The sequence below is a fragment of the Rousettus aegyptiacus genome, unplaced genomic scaffold, assembly GCF_014176215.1.
Source record: "Rousettus aegyptiacus isolate mRouAeg1 unplaced genomic scaffold, mRouAeg1.p scaffold_m13_p_9, whole genome shotgun sequence".
Classification (NCBI taxonomy): domain Eukaryota; kingdom Metazoa; phylum Chordata; class Mammalia; order Chiroptera; family Pteropodidae; genus Rousettus; species Rousettus aegyptiacus.
This window is the reverse complement of record NW_023416312.1, coordinates 30,190,748-30,216,663: the sequence shown is the minus strand read 5'-3', so window position 1 is coordinate 30,216,663 and position 25,916 is coordinate 30,190,748. Positions and strand designations below refer to the sequence as shown.

The 25,916-nt window shown below is 49.8% G+C and overlaps 1 protein-coding gene across 7 annotated transcripts; it reads right to left on the bottom strand.

The window, feature by feature from the left end:
• Positions 1-1,350: 1,350 nt before the first annotated feature.
• On the bottom strand, positions 1,351-25,469 carry RBM10 (RNA binding motif protein 10). 7 transcript variants are annotated; one of them, XM_036226795.1, is made up of 24 exons: positions 25,169-25,469; positions 23,232-23,373; positions 16,103-16,286; positions 14,372-14,608; positions 12,454-12,523; positions 10,562-10,635; positions 9,064-9,150; positions 7,004-7,064; positions 6,690-6,866; positions 6,150-6,310; positions 5,882-5,979; positions 5,709-5,796; positions 4,932-5,046; positions 4,686-4,828; positions 4,474-4,591; positions 4,296-4,387; positions 4,045-4,209; positions 2,965-3,114; positions 2,803-2,868; positions 2,535-2,723; positions 2,375-2,449; positions 1,994-2,100; positions 1,788-1,917; positions 1,351-1,690 (listed from the first exon to the last, which is right to left on the bottom strand). In XM_036226795.1, exons 1-24 carry the CDS (start codon positions 25,431-25,433, stop codon positions 1,565-1,567), a joined length of 3,120 nt encoding a protein of 1,039 aa, XP_036082688.1. In that variant the 5' UTR covers positions 25,434-25,469; the 3' UTR covers positions 1,351-1,564. The 7 variants fall into 7 exon arrangements, with proteins under 7 accessions (XP_036082688.1, XP_015983270.2, XP_036082687.1 ...); XM_016127784.2 differs by having other exon boundaries at positions 4,932-5,118; positions 25,169-25,468; XM_036226794.1 differs by having other exon boundaries at positions 4,932-5,118; positions 6,153-6,310; positions 25,169-25,468.
• Positions 25,470-25,916: the final 447 nt, after the last annotated feature.

The following is a 25,916-nucleotide window of genomic DNA, read 5'->3' as shown; positions in this document are numbered from 1 at the left end:
TTGCACCTTTTATCTTGTTTAATTGATCAGTCTTGCCAGAGGTCTACCTTTCTTCTTTTTGTTTCCAAGATTCTTCTTTTGATTTTATTAAGCTGCCTTTCCCTGCATTTCATCTATTTCTACTCTTATTTCCTTCCTTCTTCTTGAAGTTTCCTCTGGTGGTCTTTTTTCAACTTTTTGTACAATTTACATGAGAAAATGCTCAGATTTTTCACTCTACAGCTTGTTTACTTAAGTATACACCCGGTGTGACTAGCACTCTAATCAAAATAAACTTTTCATTATTCCAGAAAGTTCTTTACAGTGAATAATACACTTCCCACCTCCACCCTGTTGACTGCTGTCACCACGTGTTCCATCTGATTAAGAACTCCACATAAGTAGATTCATAGTCTGAACTACTCTGTGCCTTACTTTTTCCACTCAACATGTTTGTGAGATTCATTCATGTTGTTTATATCAGCATTTTGTCCCTTTTCATTGCTGAGTTGTATTCCATTATGTGAATAGGCATAATTTATCCATTCTCCCTTTGTTGGATGTTTGGGTTATTATCAGTTTTTGGCTACTATGAATACAACTGCTATGAATATACATATAACAAGTCCTTTTGTTGACACATTTGCATTTGTTTGGGGTAAATATCTAAGAATGGAATTGCTGAGTCATAGGACAAGCATATGCTTACCTCTATAAAAAAGTCAGTTTTCCAGACTGGCTGTACTTTACTACTGCCAACCACGTATGGGCGCTCCTTGTTGGGGTCCTGTGATAAGAGCCCCGGAGAGGATGGGGATAAAGGTAGACCCAAATTGTTCTGGTGGGGCAACTCTGGGACCTGGGATTGGCAAACTGTGCTTTTCTCTCTACCTCTTGGGGTTATCAGCCCATTGAGAACATAGTCTACTGGAGCCAGAGGGCCAATTGTCCTTCACTTGGAGATGCCCTCGGGCATTGTCCCCAGACTCAGAGAGAGCCACGTGCAATTTGACCTTGCCATCATAGAGCAAGTACAGCTGCGGGGTGGCAAGGCCAGGGGATACAGTATTTGCAATCCTGGCTGTGACGCAAGGGCACTTCAAGCCTGATGGTGCCCTGGTAGTGCTGGATTTCCTGGTACAGCATGACCTGCTGGCCCCAACAATGACCAGGATCTTGTGGGTTGGTGCACAGGCCAGAACCCTCTGTTCTGCATCCCCTTCCATTGAGCTAGTAGCCACCATGTTCCAGATATTGTGAATGCTGCCATTGTCACTCACCTTGGTCTGACAAGGCCCCTTTTCTGTGTTTATGTCCCTGTGTCTGTGTGGGCCACAATCATGCTGGGACGTAAGAAAGAGACATGTAAGCTGCAGACTTTTCAGCTTTTATTACAAAAAGAACATATTCCAGCCCAGTTGTCCAACAAAAGTCACCAACTCAAAGTCTGACTTGGTCAGGGTCTCTCTAGCTGGGAAGTGGGCTGGTAGGCAGGTACAGGGCCCCAATCAGATCACCTAACATTTCATTCTCTTCTGCCTGGGGCTAGACAACTGACAGATGTAGAAGCAGCTCTTGCAGTTCTTTACTGGGCTTCGTTGAAGCGGGTCACCATTGTCTTGTGCAGTGTCTCCTTGTAGGACTCAGTTGAGGTAACCCCATAGGAGCTGCCTCGGGCACCCAAGCCGGAACCCCGCACCCGTGTCTGGGCCTGTATGAGGGAGGCAGGCTCTGTCAAGGGTCTTGGGGCAAGGTGGGGCTTCAATGGAGAGAACTGGAAGATGGGGATGAGATCATGGGAGACTCACCTCAATGGGCGTCACAATGCCCTGCTTCTTGCGACCCAGGCCACTGCCCTCTTTCCAGCCCATGGCCTGGAGCATGCGACTGCCAATGTTGTCACTGCCCAGCCCGTCCCGTGTGGGCTGCTCAAAGTCCCTGCAGGGGACAGTGGTACAGCATTGAGTGACTGGCCTGCCAGCCCCAGGCCCCCCACCTGGCCTTGGGCACTCACACGGAGGCTGCAGACATGCCACCATACTTCCTCCTCTTGGGCTCTGGTGGCTCAGGGATGCCATACTTCTCTCTGCGTTCGGCTGCGCGGTCCCGGTACTTCATTTGCTGAAAGTTTGTGTGTGAGATGGGGGAGGTGGTCACTACTAGCAGGAAATATGGGCACAGATGAATGTGGAGTGGGGGGCCCTTGATGAACTGGATCTGACAGGTCCGAGGTCCTGTAGCCAGCATGGGAAAACTGGGAAGCCTTGCAGGGACAAGGCATGAGATGACTGATGGCAGCTAGAATGTACCCAGCTGAGGAACTTCAGCACTCTGAGGGAATGGGCACTTGGCAAGGGACAGACAGGATGAAGCCCAGGAATGAATCACATCTTACCTCCATGTCATTCTTCTCAAGTGCTTCTAGTTCATTTTCTGAGAGGTGGGCTCGCCGGTGAATCTCAAGGTTTTGCTGCAAGAAGACAGGAAGAGTGAAGGGGCTGGGCTGGGCTGGGCTGGGCTGGGCCAGGGCTCCCTGTCACGCCTCCCTCAGTCACCTTGTGAAGGCCGGAGAGCTGCTGGTGCCGGATAAGTGCTTCTTTGCTGGGGAACTGGCGCCGGCAGAGCAGACAGGCCAGCTTTTGCCAGTCAGTTAGCTTCTCCTCCCGTTCTGGGCCCCCTCGCTCCTGCTCTTCCTCACTGTCACTCTCCCCGCTGTAGGCTGCCACCAGCCCCCGAGGTGGGCTCTGTTGAAGGTGAGAGGAGTAGGAGGTCAGGCCTGGCAATATCAAAGCCTCTGCTCCTCTTTCTACCCTGGGCACTCACTGGACGGTCGTCGCTGGCCAGTTTGGGGAGGTCCATGCTGGTGTGCTGTCTCTCAGCTAGTGCTCCCTGGGGTAGAGGACACAGAAATTCAGGGCCTCCACAGAGGGAATGGAAGGATGACAAGTTTGGGGTGAGGGGTACAAACTGGTGGCCACAACACACCTTCTTCTCCAGGATGGCGTAGCCGGCATCTGCAGTGGCCGATTCCCGCCTTTCATCATCTCGCAGGGAGCTGATAGGCTGGAAGCTGTTTTTGAAGTTTTCTTTTTGCTTGTTGAGACTCCGGGCCCACCGTTCCATGTCCTTGGCAATCTAGGGGTGAGGGTGGGGGGTGAGAGTCTAAGGAACCCAACGACTCCATCCACTGCCCCATTGCCTCTGCTGCAGACCATTCCACCCTACCCTGCACCTCAAGCAGGTAAGGGAGGTGTCAGTGAGAGTTTCCATTTCTGTCATACTGTCATCAATGTTCCTCATCAAGCCCCGATCCGGCTATGCCCGATACTGACAGGCACCCACACCATTATGTTCCCTGTGTGTTTTCAAAATGTTTATCATTCTAAAATGCACAGGATGGCTTTCTCTGTCTATAATTTTAATTTACATGCAGAACACTATGCCACATTCCATATTACATTATTTCTACCCCCCAGGCACACCACCATTTTTAGAATTTTACCAGGTTGTCAAGTTCTTGCTTCCAAGGGCTAAACACAGACTGTTATATTCTTCCTCTAAAGAGAAACACTGAGGTTCCCTCCAATTGCTCCCCTACCACAAAATACTGCAATAGGCTGCTTTCCTGCCCACCCCTTTCTGGGCCTTCAAGAAGTTATCTAGGATATATCTATATGTAGACACAGAGGACACACCTCCATGAGTGAGGTTCTGAGTCCAAAGGAATCTGTTTCCACAGGCGGGGCTAGCCTGGCTTCTGGCATGCTCACACCAGCCCACACTCCCACCAGCAGCGTGAGGGCTCCCACTGGGGGACAGGAAAGCTAACAGGGTTCATGTAGATGACAGCAGCCACCTCAGGGGGGGGCGGGTGGCCCTGCTCTGCACTGAGGAGACTGTCCTGGCTCAAGGTCATGCAGCAAAGCGCAGAGCTGGACCAAAAGCCTGGTCTCCCTTAAGCATAATTACTGCCCATTTCCTCAGCAGCAGGGGTAACAGGTGGCAGATGCAGTCATCAGAAGACACTAAATAGCTAGCCAGTGACTCCAGGATCCTGGGGTTCACCTGTTGGGCTGTCTTGGTCTTGTGCTTTTCCTTCTTCTCTTTGCCCTCCTTGGAGGGTGCCCCAGTTTCCTTATGCCCATCAGCTGACTGCTCCAGTGCAGGAACGTAGGTCCGCCTTTCCCCATCCCAGTATAGGTACTGCTGGCTCTGAGCATTATAGTAATACTGGAGGAGGGGGGAGAGGAGGCATGAGGGAGGACTTCAAGAAGGGGAACTGCAGACCCCACCTGCTCCCTGAACCGCTCCATCACCTGGGAGTTGGGGTCATAGTAGAGGCCGGTCTGGGGATCGTAGTAGTAGCCGGATGTCTCATCATACTGGTAGGTGGAGACGTCAGGAACAGCTGGGGAGTCAGAAGGTGGGGGTCACACCCCTCCCTGTTTTATTAAGGAACTCCCTACCGCCCACCTGCAGGCTGGGGCTACTCACGGTACTGGCTGTAGGACTCTTGGGCAGTGGGGCTGGTGGCTGGTGGCAGGGCAGAGCTGGGATGGGTAGGGCTCTGGAGCTCAGATTTGAGCACAGCGGGTGACATGATGGTGTATGACTGGTTATGGGCCAGACAGGGGAACAGGATTCAGTCTCTGCCAATGCCTGCTCTGTCCACCCCTGCTCCTAGGATCTCCCTTAAGCTCCCTCACCTGGCTGTTGGCGGCAGTGCCCTGACTGCCGCTCACCTCAGCTGCTGACTGCTGGTAGATGCCAGGGGTGGCACCAGGTTGGGCACGGGAGAAAGCCTGCAGTGACACAGAGTCCACTCCAGGCTCCAGGGAGCCTTCAGCACCTGTAAAGATGGAGAGGGAGGGAGGAGAATGCCTGTGAATGGCAGGGCCCAGGACCCTATGCCTGTCGGTGCCCACACGGGATTGAGGAGATGCTGGGCTCACCTGCTCCGGCTGGGTCCCCTTTGGTTCCAGTGATGCCAGGGCCCTTGGTGCCCTTGAGGTAGCCATGGGCATAGAGAGAGGACTCTGTGCCCTGGCTGCCGCCATAGCCCTCATCCTGTTGGTAGTAGCTGTAGTCGACCGGTGGCTCCTCGGGGGTGGCCCAGGCACCCTCCCCACCCTGGGAGGCCTGAGGGGCAGGTGGGAGGGGCTCATTAGCAGATGAGGGAGTGTGAGGGGAGGGGAATCTGCTAAGAAGCAGCTGCCCACAGGTGAGGCTAGAGTCTGTCTACTGACAGAAAGCATGCAGCCCTCAGACAAGTAAGACTCGAGGGCTGCCCGGCCACAGCAGAGCAGGGCAGCAGCAAAAACGAGACAGTAACAAAGACACATGCCAAAATGCTCCCAAGGCTGACACTGGTCCACGTGTTGTGTGTTGGGCATCAGACCAAGCGAGATACAATCCTCCCTTTAGTTTCATCTCCCAATTTTCTTTCAGCTATTTATAAATTCTTTATTAAAAAAGTTATAGTAACTCAGAGCAATAAAATAACTACCAAAGAGGATGCCACAATGGCACTGACAATGAAAGCCTTGAAGGAGGTGACTGGGAATGGAGCTGTAGCGAGGTCCCAAGAGCCCACGGCAGCCACTGTGAGAGAGCTTTAGGTCCACAGAAAGTCAAAATAGCAAGCCAGCCCTCCTGTTCACAGAGAGGGTACAGGAAGATCGAGGCGGCCCAGGTATTGGGATGGTGGGGCAGAGGGGAGTCTTGAGTACCTGTGAGATGGCCCATTGGGCCGCAGCAATGGCAGTGCTGGCCACAGAGGCAGCATTGATGCGACTGCCCTCATTGGAAGCCATGTCCCTGGGGAGGATGTCAGAAACTGGGAGTGAGACGGAAGACCCCAGCTGGGGGACAAGCTGGGGAGGGACACAGGTGGGGCCCTGACCTCTTAGAACCCTTGGCAAATTCAACGTTGATGGTCTTGCCATCGATGGTGAGTGGTGGGTGCAGGGCCTGTAGGATCTGCAGCAGCTGGGCTGCCTCCTGGGAGAAGAAAGGAGGCAGAGGCAGAGGGGTCAGGCCCGGGGAGGCCCCCGGCTCCATTGCCCCACTGCCAGGCGTGGGGCCGCGGTAGGGGGCTGGGGTCAGGATCCCTCCTCCCCACCCTGGGGGCCGGGACGCTGGCTGCCCGGCCCCCCCTGTGCCGCCCTCACCACGATGGTGGAGAGCTGGATGAAGGCAAAGCCGCGGTTCAGTTGGGTCTGCTTGTCCTTGATGACGCGCACATTGGAGGAGGACAGCACTGCGTAGGGTGCTAGGGCCCCCAGGATGGAGTCCATGGTGCTGTGTGGGTTCAGGTTGCGCAAAATGATAGCTGTGGGAAGGGGCCCAACATTAAGGGTCACCCCTGAGACTCTGCTCCAGCCCTAACCTCTGGCAGCTCCCCCACTGCTCCCTCTCCTCTGGCCTTCACATCTTGCACCTGCTGCTTCCTCTTCTTCCTGGACAAAATCTGCTTGTCAACTGCAAGTCCCAGCTCAATCGCTTGCCTGCTGAGAATCTTCCCAATACACCCTCAAAGTCGAGTCGGGCCATGCTCCTCCCCTGCTCTCCCTATATAACTTGTCTGTTCCCCCACCAGGCAGAGACCCCTGGGAGGACTAAGTCCTGGTCACCACTTTCTCTATGGCCTTGGAGAGCCCAGCCCAGACACCCTAGGGCAGGGAGGAAGAAGAAAAGAACAAGTGACTCACTATCGTTGGCATTCTCCGAGCTTGGCTCTGAACCCTGTGACAGGGCTTGGGAGGCCAGTACTCCCTGGGCTTGGTAGGGCTGTGGGAGGGGGAGCAGGCCCTGGCTCAGCTCCCGTCCACCCAATGGCAGCGTCTGCTGATCCATCCTTGTGCCCAGGGGCAGCTTCTGCTCTGCCTCTGTCAGGGATGGCAAGACAGGCTGGTGACAAAAGGGAGGCTCCAAGCTGGTCACCCTACTCCCAGAGCACAGGCTCCTCACCCTTCTCCCCACTCCCATCAACATCCCAGGGAGGGGGGAGGCATGAGGACCTCACCTGACTTGGGCACACCACATTTGAAGCACTTCTCACGACGTTTGAAGTTCTGGACACCACACTGTGAGGCACAGGCCAGGGCGTCAGAGGGGGTGGGGCTTTCTGTTGCACCCTCCAAACTTGGATCCAGAGATCCCCCCAGGGAACTCCACCATGCCCCAGGGAAGGGTGGCCTGAGAGTCAGGGGAGGCAGGGGGCTCTGGGGTTCTGGCTACCATTCTCAGGCCTGTGACTCTCCCCTTTACGTGGTTTCAAATTTATTCTCAGTATTACCCTCTCATCTCAGGAATCAACAACTTCCCCACTCATTACAACTGCTGCCTCCTCCGAAATACCAACTCCTAGGACTGTCCCCCAATGTCCCTTTAGTAGATTATGCTTCCCAAAACTTCCTTCTCTGTTCAGGCACCTCCAGTATTTCTATCCCTAAAAGCCAGAAGTCCCTCTCTTGCCATATTTCTCTCCGTTCCAAGGCCAGGTACTGAGTACTACTCCTGTGCCAGACTTTGCCCTGCATGCTCAAGAAGTGGCCTTTCTCTCATGGCCTACCAGCGGGGAGCAGATGTAGATGGACAGGTTAGTCTGTGGGTACAGTCACCAACAGGGGGTCAGGGAAGGGAGCGGGTCAAGAGGGGCACTGCTCACTCAGCTGGCAGTAGTCAGCAGGGATATATGATCTGGGAGACACAAAAGTTTGGTTTGATTTGGTTTTGCTGGGAAGTGACTGCTAACAGAGGGCACAAGAGGTTTTCTGTAGGAGAGAGACAAAAGCCAAGGCTAGAGAGGGAAGGTGATGTTAGATTACGGAGGACTGTCCTGCCTCAGCTCAGAGTTGTGGGGGTTTTAAGTAGAGGAAAAGGGACGTGGTCAGAGGTGGTTATGAGGAATGTTACAGGTGAGAGAGTGGAAGAAAGAGGCAAGAGGCCAACACTATAGAAGTGTCCGTGGTGACTCTCTGGGGAAGTGGGCAAGGACTGGCCTGCACAGGCAGAATGACAAGGGAGAGCATTTCTGTGACAGGACTGGGGCCAATAAGATGTGGGGAGTAAAGGAGGGGAAAGTAGAGAATTCCCTGGTTTCTAGACATATCTGAAAATATAGGAGGAATGGAGTTCCACTGTAACTTTGTCCCACCTTTCCAGAGACAGTGGACACCCGCCTTCCGATATTACTTTTAACGAATAGGCGCCACCCCATACCCCCTTACTAGGCAGAGTTCTTCTTGGGGAGAGAGTTGGGGGCCTCTGAAAGCTCTTAATCGTACTACCCTTAGGTCTCAGAACTGCCAGCCAGCTATAAGAGGTGGAGCTGTGCCTCAGGGCTGCTTGTGAGGCTGGCCCCAGGGGAGGCCTAAACCCACAGTGGCATCCACGGCCCTGTGGTCAGGAGCACGTCATGGCTCAAAGCTCACCCATAGTTCCTTCTCTTGAGCTTCAGCTTCCTCTTTGGGATTATGACTGCTTGTACCCTCTTTCTCAAGTGGACATGGCTTTGTCAGAGAGGCCTTCAGAGTTGGGTCACCTGACACAGGCTCTCAGAACACCCTGTGCTTTTCTTCAGAACGGCTGACATTAAACAGTGTTAACTGTAGGCCAGGTGTTGTTCCAAGTATTACTCTCTCATAATCACATTTTAATCTTCCCAATTACCTTTGAGGAGAGGTGTCATTACTCTTTGCATTTTAGAGATGGGAAAGTGAGGCACAGAGAGGTTAAGGGCTTTGATCAAAATCAAGGCAGATGTGGGAGACTTTAATTTCAGCCAGTTTGGTTCTGAGGTCCACATTTTACACATCATGTTATGCCTCCACTGTCACTAGTCATTTGTGTAAATATCTGTTGACAGTCTATTGGGACTTAAGGCAAGACAGTGCTTCATAAGGGAATAGCCTAGCACTGAGTGAAAGCTCAGTACACATTGGTGGGTGGGTGGGTGGCAAGGAATGTTAGCTACTTGAGCTAACCCAGTCTACACCACCTCAGAGGTCCCAGGGAGTCAGAGACGTTACCACCACTGTTGCTGCCTCAGTCCATGATAACTGCTGCCCACTGCCGCTGTACCTTATTACACAGCCAGTCCTCATTGATCTTGGGCTTGGGGTCACTGTAGTGCATGGACACCTTCTGGCCCAGGATGTTGAGGGAATGCTGCAGGAAAAAGCAGAGCCGAGTGAGGCGCAGGCAGCAGTGCCCCACGCACCGTTTCAGCATAGGAGAAGAGAGTGAGCGAGCCCTTCAGCTGGATGGATGAGGGACAGGGAATGGAGGGAGGTAGGAGAACGGACGAGGGAAGAAGGAAGGGAAGGAGGGAGGGAAAGCACCACAGCCCTCGGGCGCAGCTGTTTGCTGCCTTTCAGGGCACGCGCACGCACACGTGAACACACGCCACCAGGCACACAGTGCTCGGCTGACTGACGCTTGCCAGACAGTGGGGAAAAGCCCCCACTTGGCCCTGACACTGCCAGGCCACACCCAGGGCCAGCACTACACAAGCTATACTTGGGATGAGGGGGGATGGGAAGGGAGGGAGAGAAAGAAAGAGAGAGCGCACACACACTAGTGCTAGAGAAGGGGAAAAAGAAAGAGCCATATTGAAAAGATGGAAGTTCCTGCTGGGAGGCTGTGTTCCTGTGGGCTGGCTGGGTTCTGGGCCCATGACACTAGCCTATGGACTGGAAGAGAGAGCCCCATGGCTGGCCCTATGGAACCCCCTTCCAGCACACCTGCCCCTCCTCCCGAGGCTTTCCTTTAGTGCTGCACACCAGTGAGCTGGGCTCTAGGTGGGCAAGCAGAGCAGATCCTTGGGTCTCTGAAGGTCCCAAAGCTGCTGGGTTGCAAGCCTGTGCCAGACTGGGGGAGCAGACTCCTTCCCAGCAGCACAGCTGCTTGCTGAGAGGGCAGGCCTGCCCCCAGTGGAGCAAGGCAAGTGGTGATTCCTGTGGGGGGTAGGTGCAGTGGGAGAGATGGGGCAACCAGGTGAGTCCCAGTGAATGAAACTATCACACTTGACTGGTACTTTAGATCAACAGAGCAGTGCTGGCTTTTTGTGTGGGAATCAAAGGGCCAAACTCACATGCAGGGATAGCTGGCAAAACGGGACTTGCTAGTTAGTGTGCCAAAAGCTAACTTCCCCTGTGGCTGAATTTCCACTGGTGTCTGAGAGTGAAACAAAGTACTGGCTCTGCCTAACCCCAGAGCAGGGTAGTCCCCTGGGGAGTGGGAACCTACATGGAAGATACTCCCTCCCCCCGACACACCCCCCCTCCCCCTCCCCCATAGCCCTTTCTCTGAAAGCTCAGCTGGGAGAGGTGGAGGGGCAGAGCTAGTGCCTGGCATTGGGCGAGGCCAGTGATATGTGGGTTCTTGATGGGCAGCCCAGTGGGTAGCGAGAGATGGGAAGAGGAGAAAGGGTCAGGAAGAGGGAGAGAGAGAGGGTGGGAGGGATGGGACACAGGGCCACAGGGCAGGGAACTGTGTCCATAAGAATCAGGCGATGGGGAGAGCGCTCGATTACAAAGTAGTATTTGTTTGGGGGGGGGTTCAAGTGCGGCAAAGCAACCTGATTGGCTTCCATCCATCGTGTAGCGTCCTGCAAGTGACTAAACTCGACGAAGGCGAAGCCCCGGCTCTGACCTGGAGACAGCATTCAGATACAGACGCAGTGGGTTAGTCAACAGCTTTGGACACACGGCGCTCCCGGGGGTGGGACCCGAGGGGAGAGGACTGGGGCAGAAAGGGAAGTGGGGAGAGGAGAAAGGAAAAAAGGAAAAGAGAGAAGCAATCAGAGAGAAAAAGACCAGGGGGTGGGAGGCAAAGTAGATGGCCGGGAGGGGCAGGTAAGAGAGGAGGTGGGAGGAAACAGCCAGAGAGAAGTGGGTGGGTGGGGAGAGATACACACACGCCAGCTGAGAAGACAGAGAGACGGGGCTCAGGCAAGATGTGCCTGGCCAGCCTGGGGTGACAGAGACAGAGAGAAAAAACTGGGAGGGAAAAGGTACAAAAAGCAAATAGAGGTCTGTCTCCAGAAAAGGATGGAGGGCAAATGGGCAGGCTGCTGGCTCCACATAGGGTCGAAAAAATAACCCAAGGGTGGGGCCCATCACAAAGCCAGGGGCACCCAGGAGGGGCCTTGTAACAGGTGTTTAATCAGTGGAATAAAAGAGAAGCTGGGTTACTCAGTGAGGCCAAGAAGGCTCCAGGTCCATCAGGAACCGAGGGAGTTAGGAACGTAATATCACCTCAGCCTCACCACAGTGCACAGGTGGTAGGCCTTACAAGGGAGCCACCTCAAGGCCAAGCTGGAAAGAGTACAATCACCCACAGTACAGGTCCTCCTAGACAGCAGGAGAATGGAGTCAGGATTGGCCAGGCAGACCTTAAAGAATCAGTGGGTGTCTGGGAGAAGTGCCCAGGGCCACAGAAGGGGCTGTACCTGGGAGACTGCTTTGGGGAGAGAGACCAGAATCCTGACAACACGTGGTTTGGCTGGGGTGAAGCAGAGCAAGACCTGCATGCTACCATGAGAGATTCCAGGCCTGGCCAGGGCTGGGAAAGGAACCCAGGGCTTGAGGCTGCAGGAAGAAGCTCTTCCTTTGGAGGTAAACAAACAGGGAGGGCTTAGATATGGCAGGGCTTGGGGGTACATGCTTGATAACCAAAAGAACTGTTAAGATGCACAGGTATGATGAAAGAGAGATAGAGATATATAGGGAGAGAGAGAGAGAGATAGAGACAGACAGATAGATATGGCGGTATGGGGAAGAGAGAGACTGAGAGATGGAGAGAGAAGACCAGGCAGAGTGAGGCCCCACTGTGCCTGCCTTGGGGAGGCTGGGCCAGATATCCTGTAGAGACCGCTCCCCCCTACCCCCCTGCTACCCTCAAGCCAGCTCCAAGTAGCCTGCAAGAGGGAGGGAAGGGACAAGTGAAGCCAGAAGTCCTGGCTGCTCCTGGGATGAGCCCTGGGATGAGAGCTTTCCCCTGCCTCCCCTCTTGGGACACATGGTGGAGCTGTGTCAGACCTACTTTCTGGTCAGATGCTGTTACCAGAAAAATATGAGGAAGAGTGAGGGCAGGGGAAGAAGAAGAAAGGAGAGGGGAGGGAGCATATTGGGAGGTGTTTCCATCTCAGATACGCAGAGTCCCAGAGAGGAGGGTCCCTGGAGCCTGAGCCTGGCCCTGGCCCTGGCCCTGGCCCTGGCTCTGGGAACACTAGGCTCGGCTCAGAGCTACACCCCCTCCCCAACAGGCCTGTGCCAAGAGGCTGCTGTCCATAGCTGTGAGGAGAGTGGGATGAGGGGAAGAGAAGAAGAGGGGTACCCCCGAGCTGCCCATTCCCAGCTGTGGCAGGAAGGCAGGGTAGGGAGGGTGTGGAGCAGGCAGAGGCAAGAGGGAGACTAGGAAGCGGAGGCTGGCCAGCGGAAGGGGAGGGCACTGGGAACGAAAGCTCACCTGAGGATTTGTTCCGCATCAGCCGGACCTCCCGGGCTTGGACACCATGGGACTGCAGCTGGCCACGGATCTGTATGAGGAGATACAGATTTGGGGCAGGCTCAGCACAAGGGGGCTGCTGAGTAGCTGAGGCCAGATGGAGGCCTCCAGGGCCCCATGGGGCCATCAGTGATGTGCACGCACCATCTCCCCCGTCTCTCGCTCAGGGCTTTTTTGACCACAGCCCCAGACCCACACCAGTATCCAGTCTTAGTTTTTGGCCCCAGACTTGCAGAGTGAGTCAAATGAAGAAAGGGGCATGTGCAAGGTGAAGCATGGAAGCATGATGACTCTCAGGGGTGGAGAATAAGAGCAAGCAAGCTTGCAGATCAAGAATGGTGGGCAGTGGAGATCTACAGGCATGGTCCAGCCTCAAAGTGAGGAAAGCTGGGATGCAATTCTGGACCTCACAAAGGGGCTGCCCTCTGCTTGCATCAAGAGACCCATAACAAATACAAAATTGAGGACTGGAGTGTGAGCAAACCCAAGCCATGTGTACTAGACCTCGAGTGCAGCAGTTACTTGGGGTGGAAACAAAAAGGCATGGCTGTGGGGTTTGAAAAGCTTCCTGGAAAAAGTAAGCCAGAGAGAAGCTGCAGAGGCAATTCAGGTTTCTAGGCTAGTGATGCCTCTTGCAGAGGACTGGGAGCCTGTGCTGGGAATTTTCAGGCAGCAGTCTTAATGCCTCTGGGCCTCGGTTTCCTTATTAGGTTAAACAACAGAAAGGAGATCTCTCTCATGTGCGTGCATGGTCATAGAAGAATATAAAAGGACACACAGAGGAGTTTATCAGCACCGCAACTACTCAGGGAAGGCTCAGGAAACAGCAAGAATGCAGACTCTGGGGCCCGGCTGCTCAGTTTCAGACCCCAACTCTGCTTTGCCACTCACTGGCTGTGGGATGTGGGGCAAGTCGATTCACTGCTGGGGGCCTGGCTTCCTCATCTATGGAATGGAGATTCAAAGTACCTTTTCTGTAAAGTGTCTGGGATGATTAAATCAGACCTGGCATGTGGCCCATCCTATGATAAATCCTCAAGGCCCATCCTATGATAAATCCTCAAGCAATGTCAGCATTCAGCTACTCTCTGACCCTGAACAGGACAGGTGAGTCACACTTGAGAAGTTCGCAAATACACAGGTGGGATTTTCTGACAAAATGGGCAGCCGGCAGATTTCAAAGGAGAGCTGGGCAGAGAATTCATGATGGGACGAGGAGTAAGGAGGAGAATCGGGGAGGCTAATCTAGTGGCCCTCTTAGGGTTTTACTGGGGCTCCTTAGGGTAAGTCTGTAGGAAAAGGAAACAGGAGAAATGGGAGGAAGATGGAAGGGAATGCCACAAAGGAAAACAGGGTAGAAAGGCTACCGGCAGCAGAGAAGGAAGTCAAAGAAAAACCCAAGGCTCTGTGGCCAGACCATTGAGGAGGTCTGATGTTGGTGACAAAAAGAGATGATGGTGGTGGGGGATGAGAATAAAACCTCAGAAAATCCCATGGGGATTCTCCCCACCTATATCATCTTTGCCACTAGCAACATACCCAGCATTGGGCCTGGCACTGGGCCTGGCCAGCATCTGGCCCTCAGTCAACAAATGCATAACGGATGGACAACCAGTGGAATGTGCAGGAGGAATGTTCTGTTCTCTCTCACACTCACCACTGGTAGCTCCTTGGGCAAGCCAACCTATTGGACATCCCTCCCTTCTAGACCAGGAGAGGCCTGCCCAGAAGACAGATCAGTGCTGGGGGACAGGAGCCAGTGGGAGAGAAGAGATGAAAGGTGCTGAGGTCGGGGATGAGGGAGAAGTTGAGGGCCCTGGAGGAGACCCAGCCTGGCCTTCTGCTCTGCTGCCTGCCCGGGGCCATGGGGGGCACGTACGTCATCCTCAGTGGCTGCCTGTGGCAGCATCCTCAGCATGACGATGTTACTGGCCTTCTCCTCCTCCTCCTCCTCCTCCTCCTCCTCCTCCTCCTCCTCCTCCCCTTGCTCGGTCCGATAGTCCTGGTCCCGATAGTCGCCGTCTCGGGGGAAGCCTGGCGGGCCGGTGGGGCTGTGCCTGTGCCGCCGCCGCCGCCTACGCTGAGTCTCGGAGCCCGGGGAGGCCTCGTAGGAATCCTGGCCGACAGAATAAGATGAGAGACACCAGACGGGCAGTCAGTCTGGGGTGGGCCTAGGGGCTGGCCGCTGGCTCTCTGAGGCAGGCAGGCTCTGAAAGCCAGGGATGGGCGGGCTCCGGCTAAGGGCTTGGGGCAGGCAGGGTAGGTAGGCCCTTCTGGGGTTGGAAATTCTCCCCAGGATGCTTTTGGGGGCTGCCATGGTAGAGAGTGGGGAGAGACTGGTGGCAGTGTTGGTGTGGGTGAAGAACTCCCACAGACCAGTGACTAGACGCCATTTAAACCTCCTTGAGAAGAGACGGTCTGGAGTTGGCACTCTAAACCCTGCCTTCTGTTTCTCCCTCTTCCTCCCTTGCCAGCTCAGCTATTATGTGTACAAATTGTTCCTTCTGCCACAGAAGGCTACACGTCACTTACAATTCCCAGCCTGGGCCTGGGGGTCCCTGCAACCGGCCAGTTGTAGATATAGGACTAGCTTGCATAAGGTCTCAGTTACAGCCAGCCAGCAGGGACTGGTGAACGTGTAAGAGCTACAGCACTGCCCCCTGGTCCCCAATCCTCTGCCTGGCCAGTCATCTATCACCACCAAGCTCCCTCTTCACAGGGTGTGGTCGTTGGGTTCTTCGGTTTTGCCCAACCAATCCTTTCAGGACTAAGCAGGCAAGGCCTGGGTCCACATAACCTCCCACCTTCAAGAGGGCCTGATAACTCAGTGCTTCACTCCTATTCTTCCCAACCCAGCTACTACTGGGGAAACCTGACTGCCTACCACAGGGGTTTTTGTACTGGACATGCCCAGAAGGAGGCCAGTGGCCTACAATCTGCCCCACCAGTGCTGAAGCTGCAAGATTACCCTTCCTATCCTGCCAGATAGGACAGCTGTCTATTTGCTTGGACCAGAGACCTGACTGGGGTTCCCCTAGGGCAGAGCTGCTTCTTCCCTCAGCTAGGGGCTCTTTGATGGTGAGCATCATGCCTCCCCCTTCAGGCTAGGGCTAACTACACAACATGGAACTCAGAGGAAAGGTCTGAGGGGATCTTTCTCTTCAGTCTAGGGGCTCTGCTGCCACTAGGAATGCCCAAAGTTGGCCTCCCAGAGCTGCTCTGCTTCATGATATACAGTTCCCAGTTGCCCTCCCAACCCCAGACACCAGGTGCCATGTAAGAGGCTCTTTGAGGGCCCCATATTGGCTGGGAGCAGGAAGTACAGGGCTTGCAGTGAACCATGGACCCAAACTAAACACCAGTGAAGGAGGGAGAGAGGTGGTAGCCAGGGGCCCTCAGAAGTATAGAGCCAAGCATGTGGAAGTCAGGGAGAACCAAATCGGGAGAAGAGTCCTCAGAGGGGGAGTGGGGACAGACCATCCAGGTGAGGCAAAGACACTGAGCATAGTCTAAAGGCACAGGAGCCAAGAGCTACCTGCAGCCAGACAGAGACCCTGCAAGGAACTTTGCTGCCCGCCCCCCCCGGCCTGACTGGCCTTCCTGAACTTACCTCTGCACTCTGCTCCTCCGATGAGTCATCATAGTCATGCTTGCCCTCTTGGCTGCCGTACTCTCGGGGGTATGAGCGGTAGTCCATGTCCCGGTAGTCGTGGTCCCGGCTGCGGTTTTCCCCACTGTCATCCTGTGATCGGTCGGTGGCTCCATAGCGGCCAGTCCTATCTCCACGACCACCTCTGAGGGAAGGATGGGAAGGTTTAGAGGGCAGTTCTTTATGAAAGGTGTAAGAGGTAAGGCTGACCCCCACCCACTTACTCCTTCTAGACCCTCAATGCCACCCCCCAACAGGGGTCCCTAAATCCTGACCCCATGGGATGAGCAGGTTCCTACTCTCTGGCAAATCCAATCCACTTCTCTCCTTCTCTCTCGTCCATGCTGTCATCCTTCACTGGACTCTTGGGTGTGGCCTCTACCCAGGCCTCCCCCAGTTCATTCTCTACATCCCAAACATGAGTGCTTTATAAGGCAAAGCCAATTGTATTGCTCCCTTCGGTGGTTCCCGCTTCCTTTCAGGATAAAACACTATAAAAGGCTCACCAAGGTCCTACAAGGTCTGTAGGGTCCTGTGGACTGAAGTCCCTGCTGACCTCTCTTCCTCCGCCTCACTGTGCATGGTGCCAACCCGTCCCTGTGTTTCACGTTCACCTTGCTAGCACTAGTGGCTGTTTTGTTAAAATTTCTCCTACTGCAATAACTGTAAAATAATTATCTCAAAGTTGATTTAATGTGCATTTCTTCAATGATTTAAGAAATTACTAGACTGTGACTTCTGGGAAAAGAAGGAACCATACCTGTTTGGTTTACTGCCCTAGTCCCCAAAGCTTAGCTTAATGCCTAGTACTCAGTAGGTGCCCAATAATTATTCTCTTTGATAAAATAATGATTAAAAAAGTACTCTAAAAGCAACTAATACACATTTACTTAAACCAGGGAAAAACAGACACCATTATTAACATTATTCTAAGACTCTAGCTGAAAAATTAAACAAAGGAACGAAGAGGAGAGGGTAAAAGCTGGAAAGCAAAAAGTAAACTTACTGTTATTTGTAAATGATATGAGGATATGCCTGCAAAGCCTTAGAGAATCAACTGAAAAATGACTACAAATAATAAATCGGTAAGGATGCTGGGTACAAAATTAATATGCAGAATACCTAGCCTGTATTCAGAGAGCCACTGTTTAGAAAACAGGAAGATCCCAAGTATAACTGCATCAAAAAGGTTAACTACCTCTCAACATGTGCAAGATCTTAGACTATACTTCACACACATGAATCAGGATAATTTTGAAATGGGTCACAGATTTAAATGGAAGAAATGAAATGATAAAAGTAAGAGAAAACATGGGATAATTTCTTGACAATCTTGAAATGGGGAAAACTATGACCTAAATCCAAAAGCCATGGGAAAAAAGTCAAATTCAACTATATAAAAATGAAACGTATTTCCTTGGCAGAAACAAAAGCGATCAAAAGCCAAGTCAAGAAAAACAAGAAACTGAAAAAAAGAAAAAAAGAAAAAGGAACAGAATCCACAGTAAAGAAATACAAATGATTTAGATTTGAAAACATGCTCTATCTCAATCATAATGACATGAAAAAACTACACTGGACAGACCAAAGTACATGTTTAAAATTTATTTTTGTATATTTTTCTAAATCGTTTTTATTGTAGTAAAGTATACATAACAATAATTTACCATTTTAACCATTTTTATGTGTTCTATTCAGTGGCACAAGGCACATTCACGACATTGTGCAACCATTACCACTACTTCCAGAACCTATCATCAACCCCAAAACTCCGAACTCACTTAACAATAATTCCCCACCCCACAACTTCTATTCAACTTTCTGTCTCTATGTATTTGCCTATTCTAGGTACTTCATTTAAGTGGAATCATATGTCCCTTTGTGTCTGACTTATTTCACTTAGCATAATGTTTCCGAGGTTCACCCATGTTCTAGAATGTATCAGGATTTCAATTCTTTTTATGGCTGAATATATATGTATGTAGTATTCACATTTTATTTATCCATTCAACTGCTGATGGACACCTGGGTTGTTTCCACCTACTGATTGTTTTGGTTATTGTGAATAATGCTGCTATGAACACTGGTATACAAGTATCTGTTTGAGTCCTTGCTTTTAATTCTTTTGGGTACAGGAGTGGAATTGCTAGATCATATGGTAACCCCATATTTAATATTCTGAGGAAATGCCAAACTGTTCCACGGCGACTGCACCATTTTACATTCCCATCAGCAATACATGAAGGTTCCAATTTCTTCACATTCTCATCAACACCTCTCATTTTGCATATTTTCATGTACTTATTGGTCATTTGTATATATTCTCTAGAGAAATGTCTAGTCAAATTTTTTGTCCATTTTTGAATTTTTTTTCTGTTGCTGTTGTAGGAGTTCTTACATATTCTAGGTGTTAATCTCTTATCAGATATATGATTTGCAAAAATGTTCTCCCATTCTGTGGGTTGTTTTTTCACTCTCTTGAATAGTGTCCTTTGATGTACAAACATTTCTAATCTTGATGAAATCAAACTTATTTTGAAATAATTTTAGATTTACAGAAAAGTTCAAAAAGAATAGAATTCTCATAGATCCTTCACCCAGCTTCCTCTAATGTTAACAGAACCATGGAACATGGTATAAAACTAAGAAGTTAACTAAGCTATATGCTTTATTAGGATTCACCAGTTCTTCAACTTCTATCCTCCTTCTGTTTTAAGGTTGAATCCAGGCTACTGCATTGCACTTAGTCATCACGCCCCCTTAAGTCTCCTCTGGTTTGTAAAAGTTCCTTGGTCTTGCCTTATGTTTTTTATGACCATGACAGTTTTGAAGAATACTGGTTAAGTATTTTGTAGAATGTATCTCAACTTAGGTCTGTCTAATGTATTCTTGTGATTAGACTTGAGGTGATGGATGTTATGGTGTTTTTCCGAGAAGAATACAGTAGAGATGAGCTGCCCTTCTGATTGCACTGTATCAGGGAGCACATGATATAAATATGACTTATCACTAGTGACGCTGACTTTGATCATCTGGTTGTGGTGGGGGTCTGCCAAGTTTCTCTACTGTAAAAGTTTTTCTTTTTCCCCTTCTACTCTCTATTCTTCAGAAGCAAGTCACTAAGACCAGCCCATACTCAACAGGAAGGGAATTAAGATCTACCTCCTAGAGTGGGGAGTATCTACGTATATCATTTGAAATTCTTCTCTAAGGAGGATTTGGGATAGAACATTTTTAACTCAATAAATCTTCAAAAGTCCAAATGTTTGACAACAAACTGTTGGCAAGGTTACATGGGAACTAGGCACTCTCATATTGCTGGTAGGAGCGAAAATGGAACAATCCCTACTGAGGGGAATTTGGCAATAGCTGGCAAACTAAAAATTTATATACCCTCTGACCCCCAATTCTCCTTCTGGGAATTTAATGGACTGATATGCTTGCACATGTATAAAAACATTATTCACTGCAGTTCTGTTTATAACAGAAAAGGCCATGAAACAACTTAGAAGGGTCAGGAAAATTCTGTTTTAAAATACACTAATGAGGGGGAGAGGAGCCTCACCAAACATTATAACATATTATAAAGGTAGGAAACATGAATGGACGGATCAGTGAAACCAGAGTCTACAGTAAAAAATACACATGGAAATTTAGAATAAGCCAAATATTACATTTCAAATGAACAGGGGAAAAATGGATTAGTCAATAAATACTAGTTGTGATAACTATCTTGTCCAGGGATGGGCAAACTACAGCCAGTGGGCCAAATCCAGTCACTTAAATAAAGTTTTCTTGAACACAGCTCTATCTATTCATTTATATACTGTCTGTGGCTACTTTCAGGTGGGTAGCTATGCCAGGTCATATGGTCTGCAATGCCAAAAATATTTACTATCTGGTCCTTTAAAGTTTGTTGATCTTTGAGAAAATAAAGTTGTTTATTCTTACACCAAGTAAATTCTAGATGGATCAAAAATTTAAATCCCTGAATAGAAACCACAAAAGTATTAGAAAGAAAACATAAGAAAAAAATTTATCACCTCAAGAATGGGGAAGGGCTTTCTAAGCAAGGTAAAACCCAGAAGTCATAAAAAAGAAAATGGATAAATGTAGCTTCATAAAAATTTTTAAACATCTAGAGTGTAAAATAAATACCATAAAACGAATAAACATGTGATAGAGCAAGTAGGGTAAGAGGTTAATGGTAGAATCCAGTGGGTAGGTATAGAGGTGTTCACTGTAAAATTCTTTCAGCTTTGCTGTATGACTGAAATTTCATAATAAAATATTAGAAAAACCATAATGCAAAAAGATAATTAACAAATAAAACATTTCCAGACATTTTGGTTGGTTTCCAATTTTTCATTAATTATTTGTTCATTCATTCATCCACTCAACAAATATTAAGGTAACAATTGCTATGTGTCATGTCAGGCACTGTTCTAGGTGCTGGGGATAGATACCCTTGTGAATGAAATGAAGTCCCTGTCCTTGTGGGCTCAGCTGGGAACCCAAATTGTTTCCTAATGATAAATGCCACAACAAATGGCTGGAATGAGTATTACTAAGGTTTTTGATATGAACGATGTATTTTCATGTTTGCTTACTATAGGCATCCCTCAATATTTGAACTCTAGTCATGAGAATTTAAGAAATGAACAGATTTGAATAAATGTTCAGAAGAAATCCTGAACTCTCTGACACTCAACATCTTAACCAAATAAATTTGGATACTGAACTCTTGCTATCTTAACTCAGGAAGGGAACAGATTTAGATAGTCAGGGATACTTTTCATTGGCCGCAGAGCACTTTGTGGACTAAACACCTTCTAAAAGACAGACCTCATTCATAATATATTCCTAGGAAACTGGACTGAATCATAACATATGAGGACCTCCACAAAACGAGTGTATTTCTAAAAAACACAAAATGCCAAAATTGGCAGAAGCAGACAAAATGATAATCAAAAACTCAGGCCCTTTTAAAGGTGAGTTTAACCAAGGTTTCAAGGCTACCTTGTCATGGGGCTTCCTTTATTCGATGCCGGATAAATAGAAAAAGAAATTATAGGACCATGTCATTGATAGACACCGATGTAAATATCCTAAATAACACAAAACACAGTATCTGATCAAATGTAACTGTTTTAAAAAATACGCATATCTTATATACCCTTGTTCCCTTTCTATCTCTGAACCTCTTGTGCATGTAGGGTCTCTGTCTCTCTCATGTATGTAGGGTTCCCATACATGTGTATGTATTATATTTGGCTATTTTCTCTTGCTAAAAAATAAAAAATATATATGTATGTATATATTTTATGTATTTGTGTATATATATCATTGTTTAAATAATTTTTCTGTCAAAAAAGTGAGTAAATGTTAGAAAAACACAAATTGAGAAACATCAACAAAGCAACTTACCTATACTCTTAAAACATATCAAGGTCATAAAAAGACAGAGACTGAATAACTGTTCCAGGTTAAAGGAGACTAAAAGATTCTGAAAGCAAAGATTATAACACAATAGATTTTTAGCACACTAAAGGTAAGAACAGGTATCCATCCTTGGGAGAATCATTAAGTAAAAGGCAGCAGGCACACCCCATGGTGTCTTTGGGACCAATTAGAAGCAAAGCATTGATACACACATGGCAAAACAGATCTTAAAAATGCAGGGCTGAGTAATACAAAGTTCAGGATACATAATGAAGACTGTAGCACTCTGTTATCTGTGCTAAGTGAAAACACAGACACTCAAAATGACACTACATATTTTAGAAGGCTACATTTCAAACACGACAGAGAAGCTGCCTATAGCTATAGGATTTGGGAATTAAAAGGAAAAGATAAATAAATATGGCAAAAGAAAACCTTTATACTGACCTATGACAGAAACCTACTGTGAACTAGAAAAGTATGATTAACTCAAATCTTTGCACTTGAGGTCCTTTAAAAGCCAGAAGAAAGAAAGCCAGTGGCTTTATTTGGTAATAAAGTTTGAAGCAAGTATGTCACCTACTCAAACTCAGAAACCACCACAGAGCATTTCCAGTGAATATTATCCAAAATCCACTGCATTTCAAAAGACATTTTTAAAGACAGTCAAGACTGAACACCACTAGATGATGATCCCATCTCCAATTCGGGCTCACTTTTCAGAAAACAAAATATTATAATTCTACATTTGAAATAGGGCTTGGTGGTAGAAGAAACCCTTTGTAAGACATCAAAAAAAATTATTTCCTCCCTGACTTTTTATAAATCTACTGACTCTTAATAGAGGCTTTCTGGGAGTTAGGTCTGCTTTCCTATGTAATCCTAAAATGTCAGGAATAGATCACCTACATTAGAATCAACCAGGATGGTGAGGGTATGGCCTGAGATCTCTGTATTTTATCAAGTGTCCTGACTGTTTCTTGTTCGACCAGAGATTAAAAATAACTGCATAAGAGTGTCCCATTCCAAGACAAGTATCATATCAACTTCACCCCATCCTGCCTCTGAAATCTCCCACTATCTGACCTGGCTTGCTCCATACTTGTCCTGTCAAACTCATGACTCTGAAGTCACCACCCCCCTCCATCCCTTAAACCCAAAGCTACAGCCCACACCTCTCTCCTGAGAACCCACAGGCACTTAGAATCCACTACCCACCTTTGCCTCTCCTCTTGCAGTGGCTGTCTAGACCTTGGTGAATGGCACCATATACCTATCTGGTCACCCAAATTAGAAACCTGGGCATCAGCCTCCATTTCTCCCTTTCTCTTAATCCCTTCCTACCCTCACAACCACGGCACCCATCAAGTTGCTTTGGAATCACCTATAAAATGTATAGTCTCCCCGTGAGACCTGGAGTAAGCGAAAGGTTGCAATCTTATCTGTCTAAATTACCATGACACTCCCAGAGCCTAGCACACAGGTTCTGGCTTACAACAGGTGCCAAATAAATGTCTGCTGAAAAGAAACCAATCATTTGCTGCACCGTTTCCTCTGCCTAGAAGCCCCCTCCTAGCACCTTTCTGGATCAGTTCTCACATGGAGACAAGCCTAGGCTGCCTAGTCAGAGTGGGAGTGGGTAACTCACCGTCTTTCATACTCCATGTCCTGATAGGGCCTTCGGGGGCTGCTGGGGCCCCTCCTCAGCCGCTGGCTCCGTTTCACTTCCCAGCCACCCCCGCTGCTGCCACCATGATCTGCCAGCCTGGGTGATGCCTCCTGTAGGAATTCTTGGGAGAGAGGAAGGAAAAAAGGAGTCAAGGCAGTTGAGGCAGGGAGGGTCTCCTTGAGAAACCATTGTTGTCAAGACTTTTTGTTGTCACTTAGCCCAGGGATGTTGTTTCCCGACTCCTAATGCTCCTGTGGACCAGAGCAGAAAGGTAGCCCCTACTTGGCCTGCTCCTTTCCAATTCTCCACAAATGTGAGGTTAGAGTCCACTTCCCAGAAAGAGCAAGGCCTTCAACAGACAGGGAGCATTTTGCAGACCTGGTGGTGCCACCCATTCTGGGATGAGGGCTTTGTCATCTGAAACTGGTAGTCTGTTCAAGTCCAGAGCTACCTGCCCAGAAGAGCTTTCAGTGCTGAATGACTGGTTTGAGATCAGGCACATCATGCAGAGGCAAGACTTCACAACAGGAGAACCAGTCCATGGGCCCCCAGGTGCCATTTCATCCTTCCAACTAGATACTGGCTGACCCTTACAAGACAGCAGGAACCATGAGAGGCTTAGGGGGTGAAGGGGCTAAATTGGCAATGAGACAGCTGCCGCCTCCCTGGGCTCCTGGCCAACACAGCTTTGGCCCTCACACGGCAACTGGCTCAGCCATGAGCCCTGCCTCTTATGCGCAATCAGGTCCCAAGGCAGCTCTCTCTCCAGGGTAAAAGGAGCCTTTTCAAAGGCTGTACTGAACTACTGTCCTATTCTGCTGGGATGGAAGGGCAAACATTTCACCCAACCCCCAGGGCTACCAAAAGAACTAAGGAATTCCTGAGCCACGTGACCTGGCCAGGGGTCACCATGCAGTATCCCAGAATCTTCAGGCCCTACCCTCTGTACAGGAATCAGGCAAAACGAAGAGGTAACAGCACCTGCCCAATGCTAGGTTGCCACCACACCTTTCCTTCGTGTATATACACACACCAATTTTCTTTTCCTCCTCAAGCCACAGGGAACCAGAGTTACCTGCTCCCAGAAAATCCCAACCAGGGGCTACATGAATAAGAGCCGATACAAAATACTCAGTACACTCTGGCAAAGGGGCCAGTGTCACACACTGGTATCCACAACAGATAAGGACCAAAGTCAAAGACATGCGCCCCAAAAAAATATGGGCCAACATCACAGACATAAACCCACAATAAATGACCGTGAACACATAACGAGGCCCCCTTTCAATGGATGTATGTTATAGTCACAGATAAAAACCTTCTCAAAGAACCAGCAGTAAGTCATACACACATTCCTTGCATTCCCTCCCTACCCAGTAAGTGGGTTAGGGCCAGTCGCAAGAAGACTCCCTGCGAATAAGGTCCTCTCGCCACGGATAGGGACCACAGTTAAACATGCACTCCAAGGATAAAGACCAGGGTCATAACAGACGTTCTCCCTCCTACCCCTCCTAGGAATAAGGACCCGAGCCACACAACACTTCTCCCATGGACAGGTAAGTACCAAAGTCACACAGAGCAGACAGTACATCCTGGCCTCTGTGGATAAAAACCAAAGGCGCATACACCAGCTTTCTCACGGATAAAGTTCGGTGTCGCAGACACAGTAGGACACAGTAGCCCACTCCCATCCGTCCCTCCCTTCCCCCAATCCGCGTGCACCCATCCAGTGTCCCGATCGCGCACGCGCCTCTGCTCTCAAAAGGGAGAAATTTTTTAAAAAAGACAACCCATCCTGGGCTCAGACCGTGCACGCATCCCTTGGTTGCTGCCTGCAGTCCGCCCTCGCGCCTCTTTTACGCACCCCCCGCCCCCGGCCCCTTACCTCCGCCCCCAAGACCAGCGTAGACGCTCACCGTCTCGGCCCGGACTGTCAAGGGAGGGCTCCCTGACATCACCTCGGCCCGCCGCCACCTCCGCCAACTCTCCCAGCTCGGCCGGAGCCGGTCCGCGCAACAACCAAGTCCGAGGCTGGAGGCAGAAAGGCGGAGGAGGCGGGAAGGAAGAAACGCCAAGCGCGCTGCCCTCCCGCGGAAATCCACTGCCACCTACACCCCGCCGGCCGCAATCAGCAGCACAAAATGGCGACCAAGAGCAGGGAACCGGCGCTTCGACCACCATCCACCTACTGAGGGAGCGCGCTCGGTCTAACTGCGTCTATTGGTCGCTGTCTTCCCTCGGCCAGCCCTGGCCCACTCTGATTGGCAAGCATCTGCCACCTCCCCATTCCCAGTGCGAACACCGCAAGTCGAGAAAAGGAGTAGCTATTGGCCAATCCGGCGAGGCCCGCTTTTTAGAAGCTTGGCTTCCTTCAAAGATGAAAGACAAGCGGAAGCTCCGCCCCTTCCCCAGAAGGCAAGGAAAATTAGGTGTGATTGGCTGAGAATTGCACCCATCCAAATGTCACCGCTTTATTCTCAGCAAGGAAAGGAGCTGACCGCTCAGGTAGAACAAACGTAGCCTGATCGAGAGGATTGGAGGAAGGTTGCTCTCTTGAGGCTCTGACAGTGGTGGCAGAAAAAGGGCTGCTCAGTATCCCAGTCATTTGAAAACAAAATCCGATCAGGCTCGGGACCTTTTTAGTGCGGCAGAGGCGGAGCGACA